The sequence below is a fragment of the Mustela nivalis genome (assembly GCF_964662115.1).
Source record: "Mustela nivalis genome assembly, chromosome: 2".
NCBI classification, from domain to species: Eukaryota; Metazoa; Chordata; class Mammalia; order Carnivora; family Mustelidae; genus Mustela; species Mustela nivalis.
In genome coordinates, this window is record NC_139021.1 from 132,816,351 (window position 1) to 132,829,062 (window position 12,712).

Here is a 12,712-nt window from a genome sequence, read left to right on the forward strand (position 1 = left end):
CCTCTGCCATCCTTTCTCCACCACCTACGTCATTGTCTTTCCCTTTATTTCCCTCGACAGATAAGAAAACTCTAAGTGACCCCAAAAGCCACCGTAAGTCCCATTTCATGGCTGTCCTCTTTGTTCTGGGGGATCCCTGGCTCTCCTTAGCTGGCTTTTCCAGGGTGTGGGGTGCAGGGCAGTGTGGGAGACAGGGAGACTGGAAGGTGCCCCCTCAGCCACCCTCCATGGGGTCCCCCACCCCTGGTTCTGCGCATGTCACGGCCTCTGTCACATGCAGACACAGGGAGACCCCCAGCTGACAGAAAGGACACTGCCCCAACCCTCCTGTGATGGGAGTTGGGTCTCAGTGAGGAAGGGGCTTACCTGGGGATCCAGGTGGGATTTGAACCTAACTAGTTATGTGGCCAGTGCTGGTGCTTTTAGCCTTGTGCCCTCAGCTTCCTCTCTGTGACAGAGCCAGCACCCAGGCCCACACTGTCCACCCGGATCCCCATACTGTACCCCCAGCAGCAGGACTAGATTCTCCAGGAAACCTGCTGCCTGCCGTCAACACCGAGGGGCTCGTCGGCTTCTTCCCCAGGCTGTGCTGTGGCAGCCCCAGAGCAGTAAAGCAGCTCAGGTGGATTGGCCTGTGACAATTAAACCATCATTCCCAAATAATTCCAGAATTGTAAAATCAACAGTGAGGCCCTGGGCCCGGCTCACAGTGGTGAGGGAGAACATCAGGAGAAAGAAACAAGCTCTGAGGGCCTCCTCCAGCTGCTCTCCCAGGGGGCCAGGATCCTCTGGGGAGCCCAAGAATGAGGGCCACTGAGGAGAGGTGGGGCCAGAAGGTGGCAGAAGTGGGAGGACACTGGGACTGAACCACCCCTACCTCCAGCTCTGTCTGCACTGGGGAGTGGGGCTTGGAAGGGAAAGTTGGCAGGGAAAGCGGGCCTACTTTTCTGAGCCCCCCCACCCACAGGAGGGGAGATGGGACGTGTACTTCTTAGAAGGGAAGAGCAGGCATTTTGGCTCTGCCTGTGTGCTGTCCTGCGTGGTAGCCACTGGCCACATGTGGCTCTTTCAACTTCCTGTGAACTTAGCTAAAATTAAATACATTGCTTAAGACTTTGTTCCTCAGGGACACCGGCCACATTTTAGTCATTCATTAGCCACATGTGGCTAGTGGCTGTCGTCTGGGACAACACAGAGAACGCGCACGGTTGTGGAAAGCGTGGTCGGATGGCACTGCTGTGCAGAGCCTACCTCTTGACCCTGACACCTTCCTGCTTGGCCTACAGAGAATTATTTGCAGCTGTGTAGCAGCCTGCCTGAGGGAGGGAAGTGTGGCTGTGGGTGGCCTCCCTGAGCCCATTCCTTCCCCTCCACCTGCTCACCTCCTCTCCACCCCATCGCCTTGCATCTCATTCCTTCCTCCTGCTTCCCCTCGGGCTCCAGGCCCCACCCGGCTTAGGATGCAAGTTGAGCTCAGGGAGGGCTGCTTGCAGAGAGTTCTGGGCGCTGGGACCTCCCGCCTGAGGGTGGGCTGCAGGCTGCAGCAGGGCTCTCAGTTAACCTCCTGGCTGGGACAGGACAAACTGAGCCACAACCCTATTCTCTTCTCAGCAATGAGCCACAAGTTCACTGTTGGGACGGACCACGGGTCATTTTGCCTGTTTTTGCATGGGGAGGGAAGCAGGGCAGGGGCCTTGAGACCATTTTACTTGCAGACACCGATGCATAGAGCAGTTCAGGCTTGCCTGAGGTCCCGGCCAGTTGTGGCAGGGCTGAGAGTAGGAGCTAGCATATACAGCAGAGATCTGTCCTGGGACCTTGGTCTCTGCCCCGGGACCTGGGTCTCACACCATCCTCCTGTGCCCGCAGTGCTGGAAGCCTCGGGGGATGTGGCGCTGTACGCGGGCCTTGTGGTGTCCGCCTTCGTTGTTGTGGGTGTCCTCATTGTGGTGGGGTGGGTGGTATACCGCCGCAACCGCCGGGACTTCGACACTGACATCACTGATTCGTCCGCCGCCCTCACTGGCGGCTTCCATCCCGTCAACTTCAAGACCGCGAGGCCCAGTGAGCACCTGGGGATATCTGGGATCGGGGGTGGGGGGTGGTGGCAGATGCCTGCTGGGACACCCAGAGAGGCATGACAGCCAGCCAGACCGGCCAGACTAGCCAGACCGCAGTAGGGGCTCCTTCTCCCTCCCGGAGTTTTTATAGACTTTGCTCTACAGATAACTGGATGAGCGTAGATCAGAGTGACCCAGAGAAGGGAGGGAGTAGCCTGGGTGGTGGGTCCCCAAAGCTTCCTGCAGCAGATGGCAATTGAGCCTTTGGCAGCTGGACATTTGGGTGGGATTTGGCAACAGGAGGGTCCCCAGCAGCGGTAGAGGATGGGGGCAAGCCAATAAGGCACAGCTGGGTCTGATCATAGCCCCAACCCTTGCAGACAATCCACAGCTCCTGCACCCGTCGGCACCTCCGGACCTCACTGCTAGTGCTGGCATCTACCGCGGGCCCATGTATGCGCTGCAGGACTCAGCCGACAAGATCCCCATGACCAACTCACCCCTGCTGGACCCCCTGCCCAATCTCAAGATCAAGGTCTACAACTCTGGCACCACCAGCTCTGGGCCAGGCCTGCCGGATGGGGCCGACTTGCTGGGTGTCCTGCCGCCCGGCACATACCCTGGCGATTTCACCCGGGATGCCCACTTGCTGCACCTGCGCACTGCCAGCCTCGGCTCCCAGCAGCTCCTGGGCCTGCCCCGTGACCCAGGGAGCAGTGTCAGTGGCACTTTTGGCTGCCTGGGTGGGAGGCTCAGCATCCCCGGCACAGGTGGGCTCCTGCTCTGCTTGCCTTTCAGCCCAGGCTCAGCATGCCCCCTCTAGGCATCCCTCCAGCAGCCCCTTCCACCGATAGAAAATAGGACTTCCCTGATCCCATTTCTCAGATTGGAAACATGAGGCCCAGGGGGAAGAAGGGACTATGAAAGAAAAGACGTGGGATCCAGACCTTTCTCTGACCCACTAACGCAAGGGAACCTTGGAGTAGCCACTCTGTAAACCTCATCTTTTAAGTGGGAGAGAATAGCTCTTCGTAGTTCCCCAGACCTACAGAGCAATACTGGGAGGGCAGGGCTGCCCATCTCAGGCTACAAAGCCATCAGCCAGTGTCACATGGGTCTGGGTCTGGGGCTGGAGCTGTCACTGGGGCCTTCTGACTTTGAGTCTTTGCCATCTTTGTACCCTGTCATTATGCCAGGGGCCCCCGCGTTATCAGACAAACCCATTGCTGTCAGTGGCCTGGGCTGTCCTTGTACCTAATCCCCAGAGCTGTTCTCTCCACCTCCTTGTTGACCACCTGGATTTCAGGAGATGGCTTTTTCCTCCTGACCTCAGCAAGGAGCTACTCCCCCTGTTCTCCCACCCCTGTTCTAAGCTTAGACTCCATCTAGCTCCTCCCTGCTGACCCCCCTCTCCCCCTAGGAGTCAGCCTGCTGGTGCCCAATGGAGCCATCCCCCAGGGCAAGTTCTATGAGATGTACCTCCTTATCAACAAGGCAGAGAACACCCTGTGAGTAGAGAGACCTCAGTTCTGGCCCAGGCTGCCCTCCTCCTCTTCCTCTTCCTCTCCCTCCTACCTGTCCACGCTGGGTTCAGATACCACCACCCCCCACTCTGCGCCTGATCCTAAAGCCAGAGGTAGTCCTCCAAGGAAGACATTGACAGACCTTATTATCTCTACATTTATATCATAAAAATCAGCACCACAAATCAAGAAACTGAAAGGCAATTGACAGAGTAGCTACATTATGACAAAAGGTTAATATCCTTACTATGTAAAGAGGCTTTGAACAATTCACTGCAAGAAGGGCCAGAGGATATAAAGTGATTGACACATAGTCTCTTTGATGCACACACACTCACATACACACACAGACAGACAGACAGACAGACAGACACACACACACACACAGTCCAGTAGATTATGAAAAAACATTCAGCATAATTTGTAGTCCGAGAAATTGTGATTCAGCCATGAGATATTAGGAGATTTTTGCTTTTTGAATTTACAGATTTTTTTTTTATACAATAAAAGCTTCATATTGACAAAAGTGTGGGGACTCCCCCCAACCCCGTGACATGCTGGCGGCAGCCTAGACTGCTAGCCCCTTTCCAGAGGGCAGTTGAGCAACACTTGTTCAAAACATCCAGAGTGCAGAGCCTTTGAAAACGAGAACAGAGATATGAGTGTGAGAATTTTGCCTGAACAACAGAATCTGAGAACAATCTTAAGGCATATGCCATCCTTTTGTCTCTCCTTGACCCATGACCTCCGGGAGCGCCGAGGGGTGGAGATGTGCCTTCAGCTTCCCAGGAGCCAGGGCAGAGGCAGGAGCCCCACACCAGTCCCAGCCCTTGCTGACCTTCTGGCCTCCCCTCACGGCCTCCGCCCTGCCCTCTGCCATCTCCCCAGCCCGCTTTCAGAAGGGACCCAGACAGTACTGAGCCCCTCGGTGACCTGTGGGCCCACGGGCCTCCTGCTGTGCCGCCCTGTCATCCTCACCGTACCCCACTGTGCAGAAGTCAGCGCCGGTGACTGGATCTTCCAGCTCAAGACCCAGGCCCACCAAGGCCACTGGGAGGTGAGGAGCCGAGGCTAGGAGGCCGGGTCCGCCTTCTGAACCTGCTCTGGGAGGCCTCCAAAGCTGAAAGAAGGACCCTTTGCTGCCGGCCCCGCCTTGGTGGACCTCTCTATGGCCTTGACTGTGACCTGTGTGCCTCACCCTGCAGGAGGTGGTGACCCTGGACGAGGAGACACTGAACACCCCCTGCTACTGCCAGCTGGAGGCCAGGTCCTGCCACATCCTGCTGGACCAGCTGGGCACCTACGTCTTCACGGGCGAGTCGTACTCCCGCTCGGCAGTCAAGCGGCTCCAGCTGGCCATCTTCGCCCCTGCCCTCTGCACCTCACTGGAGTACAGCCTCAGGGTCTACTGCCTGGAGGACACACCCGTAGCCCTGAAGGTAAGGCCCAGCACTGGCACACTGGGCATGCATCAGCCCTGTCGGGCCAGCTGCCTCGTGCCTTCCTGTATCCCCTGCCCCAGAATCGCGGTACCCCTCTTCCACCATCAGCCGGATAAACCCATCATTCATTACTCAGACATTGAAATGGCATCACACCCCGAGATACAGAGAGGAGTCAGGCCCAGTTCTGCCCTCACCAGGCTCCAGGCTAGAGGAGGGGGAGACGAGGCTCCCTGAAGGAGGGCGAAGAGAGCATCTGCCTGGGAGGGGGAGCATCCGAGAGGGCTTCCTGGCACAGTTAACCTTAGACCTGTGCTCTGAAAGCCAAGTAGGGGTGTCAGGCAGAGAAGGCTGAAGTGCCTTCCAGTAGGCAAAGTCGCAAACGCAAAGGCAAGTGTGCCGTTCCGTGTGACCGAAGCCTGCAGGGGCTGTGCGTATGTGACGGAGGGAGAGAGATGGGGCTGGAGAGGAGGGCGGGGCTCAGCTCCCCAAAAGCCTTGGGATCTATGTTCAGGAATTTGGGATCTATCCAGTGGGCAGGGGCATAGAGGCCGTGGACACCTGTGCGCAGGCACTCCTTTGAAAGCCCCTGAGCTGTGCTGCAGGAATGGGTGGCCAAGAGGCAGGGAGGCCAGTTGAAAGCTTCACCTGGGCCCTGGACACCAGGCAAGGACAGTAGCCAGGACAGAGGTTTGGCTACTGTGTTAGTAGAATATATAGAACCCAGTGACTGATGGGATGAGGGGCAGAGGGGAGGGGTCAGCGCTGACAGCCAGGTTCTAAGTATATGCAAAAGGACAGACAGTGCCCCTGAATGAGGGAGGGGTTGTGGCAGGTGCGAGTGGTTTGGGGAGAGAGAGCAGAAAGGTGAAAGGGTCAGATTTGGGCACATAGAGCCTGATGGTGGCAGGTGTGTTTGAGCACCCTTCCCCCATCCCAGCCTCCAAGTCCCTGCCCATTGCCTCCCCAGTCCTCCCCCGAGTTCCTAGGACCTCAGGCTCATCCTAACACTCTAAGAACACAGTCCCTGGGCCCCATGTAAACCTCTGCCTTCCTTCCATCCCTCTGCAAAGCCTCTAGTCCCTTTCCTATAGCTCCAGGCTTCCCCCTACCCATGGCGTGTGGTCTCCTCCAGCTCCTGTCTCCCAGTCGCTTGGGACTTGTCCCAAACTCCAGTCAGGGACTAAGGCAGCATAGGTGGAAAGGCCTCATGGGAGAATGAGTGTCTTCTGCCACACCAGGTGGGTCTGAAATTCCAGAAGGCCCAGAATGGGTTGGAGGCTCTGGCAGATGCTCTTGTGGCCTGCATCCCTCAGCACGGGGGCACTGGCCAGGGTCCAGCTTTGGTTGGAGAATGGAGGGAAGGTCAGGAGGGAAGCTGCCACATTTTTGTTTGATGGCATTCCTTATCTCTTCGGTCCCTATCTGTCCGTCCATCCATTCGTCCATCCGTCCATCATCCATCCTGCTTGCTTCCCGTCTATCTGTATACTCATTCACTCAGCAGTCCGTGTGTCTGTCCAGCCATCACCAAGCATCTATTCATCTTTCCTTCCATTTGTCCTTCTGTTTGTATAGCCATCCGTTTGTATATCCGTCTGCACGTCCATGTGTCTGTCTGTACTTATGCATCCATTTATTTATCTATTCATCCATATATCTGTTCCAGTCATCTCTAAGTCCAGTCACTTATCCATCTGTTCACACAGTGTGTCTTCTCTGAACGCTTACCAAATGCCCAGGCCCGTGCTCCGATGGGTCCCTACCCTTGGTCCTGTAGCCTAGCTCCCACAGCCCGCCTGTGTACCTAGACCCCCAGCTTGCAGCAGGAAGAACCCATCGACCAAGGGTGATGGGCTCCCCCTTCCCCTTGCCTGCCGGCCCACAGGAGGTGCTGGAGCTGGAGCGGACACTGGGTGGCTATCTGGTAGAGGAGCCCAAACCCCTGCTGTTTAAAGACAGTTACCACAACCTGCGCCTGTCTCTGCATGACATCCCCCACGCCCACTGGAGAAGCAAGCTGCTGGCCAAGTACCAGGTGAGGGCTGGGCCAGAGGGCTGCGGGGGATGAAGCTGGGGGGGGGGGCATGTGAGGGGCTTCCCAGGGAAGACCAGTGCCCCCCCCATGCCTCCCCCCGCCCATCTCTGTCTCCCGCCCACCCCACTCCACGCTCCCGGTCATCCTGAGGCACAGCCCCATGCTCGGTGCCCATCCCATCGCGCACTACCATCTCTAAGAGTGCTCCTGTCTGGCAGACCGTGCAGAGGGATCTCAAATAGCCCCCTCCCCATGCCTGTACCCATCTGTGCAACACCATCGAGTGGCTTCCAGCCCAGACATACGTGCACAGGTGCACACGTACCCACACACACACTCACGCATCCACACCAGGGCCTTCTCCCCCATATGCTCCCTTTTTCAGCTGAGGGACCCTTGGCCAGCTCTACTTCCTCTGCCCATCTGGAGGGAGAGCCCTGCACAGCCCCTGAAAAGTCCCCGTGCTCCCCGACCCTGGCCTCGTTACTGGCCTCTGCCTCCCGTTCCCTGCAGGCAGGGCAGGCTAGCCTCCCATCCTTGACCCCGCCGCCCCTTCCTCAGGAGATCCCCTTCTATCACATCTGGAGCGGCAGCCAGAAGGCCCTGCACTGCACCTTCACCCTGGAGAGGCACAGCCTGGCCTCCACCGAGCTCAGCTGCAAGATCTGTGTGCGGCAGGTGGAAGGGGAAGGCCAGATCTTCCAGCTGCACACCACGCTGGCCGAGGTGAGGCCAGAGGCCAGACACCCTGTGGGGCCGGGGGTGCAGCGTTCAGATCCCCATGCTCCCCCCACTCAGCTGGGGCGGGAGTGCTGTCTCCTGTAAAGATGGGCCCCTTTCACCTCCCAAAACTGAGCGGGGACCTGGGAGTCTTTTGCTCAGAGTTGCCACTTACTGAGCGGCCAGTGCTATGCTTGGCAACACAGATTACCTCACTAGAGATAATCACTAAACACCTCACTAAATTAGAAAGGGGGTCTCAGGGAGGACAGAGACCATCCACCTCGGATCCAGTCACCACTTGGCCCCGGCCTGTGGTCCTCCCCCACTGTGAATCCAGACTGAGGTTAACAAAACCCAGGCCACCCGGGACAATAGTGCTAGAACCTCCTTGCAGCTCACTGTCAAGACTGGCTACGGGCTGAGACCCCGCTCTGCCCCTGACTTGGCATTTGACCCTGGGCAAGTCCCTTCCGCTTTCTAGACTTCATTTCCACACGTATAAAAGTGGCTCTGGATGGATTAGACCGTGGCTGAGGCTCCTTGTGGCTTTGTAATCATGATGCACGGCATTAGCCGGGCCCAGTACATGAGCCTGGTGTGCCCCGAGGGCTGGGTGCTGGCCATGCAGCTGTGTCCCTTGGAAACTCCCAGGGGAGGGGTACTTCAACCGAGCAGCTGGAGCCTGCCCAGAGCGTTGGGAGTGACCGGAAGCTCTGTGAGCTCCCAGTCTCCAGGCAGGGAAGGTTGGAGGGACAGATGACAGTGGTGTGCATGGGGGTGGGGGGACTCTGCCCTTCTCACCTTGCCCCCCTCACCCTTCCAGACACCTGCCGGCTCCCTGGACACCTTCTGCTCTGCCCCTGGCAGCACTGTCACCACCCAGCTGGGGCCATACGCCTTCAAGATCCCACTGTCCATCCGCCAAAAGATCTGCAACAGCCTGGACGCCCCCAACTCACGGGGCAATGACTGGCGTCTCTTGGCGCAGAAGCTCTCCATGGACCGGTGGGTGTTGGGCCAGGTCTCCCCAGCACAGCCTCCCTTTGTCCCCAAGGCGTAGGTGGGCCAGACTCCAGAGCCTTGCATCCATGGTAGATCAGGAGCTCAGCTCGGGTGTGCTAAAGCCTTGAAGAGCGCCTGCTCTGGGTGCTGGCCTGTGAGAATCCGGGCAAGACAGGACACCAGGTGTGATCACCATCTGCACCCCCCTGCCCAGGACAGAGCAGGTGTTCTGGAAATGTGTGCCCAGTGACAGAGTATATTTTGGTGTCAAAGCCCTTCTGGAGAACTTAAAGAGCTCTTCTGGATAAATAAATGGCAACAATACTCCTTATTATTGCATTACACTTACTGAGAGACCCTTTAATACACCTGCACTGAGCAGATGCCGCATACAAGACACCTTACTGGAAACGGGCTTTGCAGAGCATCTCAGGCTTTGTTTCTGCTCTCGGGAGAGTGTGGGGGACAAGACAAGCAAGGAACAGGTGTGGGACGAGCAAAGAATGGAAGGCTAGGTCTGGACAGACTCTCCTGGGGCCAGTGTCTTTCAGTGGTAGTACTCACAGATGTGAGACATGATGAGCAGGACAGTTTCCATTTTAGAGAGGAGGATACTGAGGCTCAGAGAGGAACAGTGGCTTGCCCAGGGCCACACAGACCCCCAGCAGAGGGGTTAGGGGTCAGACCCAGGACTGTGGGATGGCAGAGTCTTCCCACCTCCCAGTGCTCTCTCCATTTCCAAGCTTTGGGGAGGTGCCGGGGAGCCCAATGGCCTTCGGGCTTTTTTTTTTTTTTAATTAAAAAAAAAAAAAAAATATATATATATATATATAAAGAATATCCATGGAAAGCATACTATATATATGAATATACATATATGTACATACATATAATTTTATATACACATACAAAGAGAGAGAGAAATGTAACCATGTGCCATGTACCCATCATTTGACTTCAATAAATAAAAATTCATGACCAAAAAAAAAAAAAAAGAATACAAATGTAAGGATAGCTTTTTTCCTCACAGGGATATATTTTTTTTTAAGATTTATTTATTTATTTATTTGACAGAGAGAGATCACAAGTAGCAGAGAGGCAGGCAGAGAGAGAGAGAGAGGAGGAAGCAGGCTCCCCACTGAGCAGAGAGCCTGATGCGGGACTCGATCCCAGGACCCCGAGATCATGACCCGAGCCGAAGGCAGCGGCCTAACCCACTGAGCCACCCAGGCGCCCCAACACAGGGATATTTTGAAGATGCAAAATTATCATAACAAAGCTCAAAAATTATGTACTGATCTTAGTATAGTGTAAGCAGAGACATACTGCTTACAATGGCCTTCTGCTTCCCTCTGCCAGGTACCTGAACTACTTTGCCACCAAAGCGAGCCCCACGGGTGTGATCCTGGACCTCTGGGAAGCTCTGCAGCAGGACGACGGGGATCTCAACAGCCTGGCGAGTGCCTTGGAGGAGATGGGCAAGAGTGAGATGCTGGTAGCCATGGCCACTGATGGGGACTGCTGAGTGGCTCCGGAACTGTGGGCTGGGAGGGCAGGCAGGAGGCCAGCACAGGGAGACCTGGGGCAGCCTCTTGAGAGGCCGTGAGGCCTCTGCTGCCCCCTGGCTCACAGCCGGAGTCGTCCCCTCCTCCTCCCCTCGCCCGACTCCAGACCACGACCAGCCTTAGCAAATCCATGTACTCCGTTGTCCTGAGGACCCCAGTGCTCCTTCTCCACCCTCTGCTGTCCCTCCTACCCTCAGATCTCTGTGCAGGAACCACTGTGAGGCCTCTGGAGGCAGCTGGGGGGTGGCCAGGAGATGGCCTTCCCCACTCCTCCCACCCCACCTGGGTCGCGTTTGTCTTCGTTTGTCTTCGTTTCGTCCTTCAGTTTCTCCCTCCGTTCCTGGTTTCTCCCTCCCCCCTGAGCCCTCTTCTCCTCTCACACCATTTTCCTCTTTGAAGAGTCAAGTACAATTCACACGAACTGCTTTCTCCTGTCCAAAGCAAAAAGGAAAAGGAAAGGAAGAAAGAAACTTCAGACCGCTAGTCAGGCTCCAAGAAGAAAAGAGCAACACCAAAACCACAAGGGAAAAGAAAAACCCAGTTTCTTAGGAAACGCACATGATTTATTATCCAGATATTTGGATAAGTCCTTTTTAAGAAAAAAAAGAAAAGAAAATGAAAAACAACACACACAAAAAAATAGAAAATTCTTTTCTTGAGTGTGGATGCGTGTGGGCTTGCTCGTGGTTCTGCCCAGGAGTGAGCGTGTGTGCGTGTGTGTGCGTGTGTGAGAGAGATTTTCAGGGAGAGACAGAACAGGGCACAACTTGCTGCTAAAGATTCCGTCTTAGACTAACTCCTACAAGGCCTCCGTTTCCCCCAGTTGTACAGGGTCAAATGGGGTTTTAGCCATGGTACCGTATTTCCCTCTAAAATCTTAAGCAGATGCTAAATCTATAGCATTTAGATGCTGGGTGGGGGGGGGGGTCCTCCTGCCCACCCACCTTCCCAGGGAGATGCCCCACAGGCTCCCTGGGCTCTGGGGGAGTCTGGATTAAGAAGGCCTGGGGTGGAAAGTGTGGGCAGGCCGGGCCAGCTGTGAGCCAGGGACAGCGTTTCCAGTGTCCCCGTCTATTGGCTCCTGGAGAAGGGGTGGGGCCCAGAAATGGGGCAGCGGGAGGTAGAGTTTCCTAGGGATACTTCTGTCCTTCACCCTGGGGGGGGACCAGCCAGGTCACCCCTCCACCCAACAGGCTCTAGACTCGCGGGGGCGGGAGCACACTGGCATGCCTCTGATGCCCAGGAATCCAAAAATTGTCCTTCCCCAGCCTCAGCTGGCTGAGGAAGTTCATCTATAAAACAGAAGGGATGGGTCAGAGGGCTTGTAGCCACAGAAGCCTAAGCTTCCGGGCCACAGTGGGGCTTTGAAGAACCTGTCAGCTGTCAGCCCTGTAGGCCGGGAGGCAGAGAGGTGGGCGCCCAGCGGTGTTCTACGCACCACCCCCACCCCAGTGGAGGAGGCCCTGGGGAGGGCTGTTTTCCCAGCTCTGACCTCTGCTGGTGCTTCGCTCAGCCCGATTCTCAGCCTCCCTCTGCAGTCTGGGGCGTCTTGAAGCGAGCTTTGAATGGGCAGAGTTGCCAGATTGGGGGGGAGGCGGTCAGTCCCTCGCCAGCCTGCCCCGGGGTGCTCCAAGGGGCCATCCAATCTAGGTCCCTTTGTGACTTGCGGACAAGGGCTAGGACCAGGTTCTTACAACAGGCACAGAGGCCTCATCAGGGGCCCCTCTCTCCTCCTCAGCCCCCAGGGCAAAACCATTGCCAGCTCCCCGCCCTGCCCCGACCGCTCTGGGCTCTGGGCGGGCGCCGACCCCAGGGCTTGCCCGAGCAGGTCCATGAGCAGCTGCTGGGACCAGCCCGGGCATATCCCTGCCTTTGAAGTCCTGGTCTCCGGGGAGGAAAGCAGGTTTGAGAGCTCCAGCCCCAGTGGGTGTCCCCAGTCTACTCTTCCCTGCCGTGGGCTCTGGGCTTTATGGGGGCTTTCAGCACCTACAGACCGCCTTGGGAGGTAGCTGAGCCACGGGCAGACAGAGGCCTGCTTGGTTTGAGAGAGAATTTCATCTGTCAGGAATGCTGAAGGGGCCAGGCCTGCATTTGGGGTGGGACATCGACAGCTCTTGACCCCAGTGTCTGTGTGGTGTTGTCCCGAAGGCAGCGAGCCTCCCCTGCCAAGGGTGACAATCCCTTGTAGGCTCCCCGATGCCTCCTAGCCTGAGCTGTTCAGGCCTGTGTGACATGAGGTCTTGACAGCAGGCTGACCAGTGCCACAAGGAGATTTCGCAGTGCCCTGTCCGGCTCTAAAATGCCCCCCTGGGCAGACTGGAGTCCAAAGACCAGCACTGAAGCTCCAGCTGTGCCATTA

The 12,712-nt window shown here is 56.6% G+C and overlaps 1 protein-coding gene across 2 annotated transcripts in view; it reads left to right on the plus strand.

Annotated features, from left to right (window-relative positions):
* UNC5B (unc-5 netrin receptor B) overlaps positions 1-11,000 on the plus strand; it is a 79,078-nt gene extending 68,078 nt beyond the window's left edge. Inside the window, exons 8-17 of one of the 2 annotated variants that reach the window (XM_082714153.1) lie at positions 61-93; positions 1,870-2,064; positions 2,441-2,830; positions 3,481-3,568; positions 4,472-4,640; positions 4,789-5,022; positions 6,914-7,063; positions 7,625-7,789; positions 8,610-8,791; positions 10,148-11,000. In XM_082714153.1, the coding sequence (XP_082570279.1) occupies positions 61-93; positions 1,870-2,064; positions 2,441-2,830; positions 3,481-3,568; positions 4,472-4,640; positions 4,789-5,022; positions 6,914-7,063; positions 7,625-7,789; positions 8,610-8,791; positions 10,148-10,313 (1,772 nt within the window). In that variant the 3' untranslated portion in view covers positions 10,314-11,000. The remainder of the gene's footprint in view (positions 1-60; positions 94-1,869; positions 2,065-2,440; positions 2,831-3,480; positions 3,569-4,471; positions 4,641-4,788; positions 5,023-6,913; positions 7,064-7,624; positions 7,790-8,609; positions 8,792-10,147) is intronic. The other variant, XM_082714154.1, reaches the window with a different exon arrangement.
* The last annotated feature ends 1,712 nt before the right edge of the window (positions 11,001-12,712 follow it).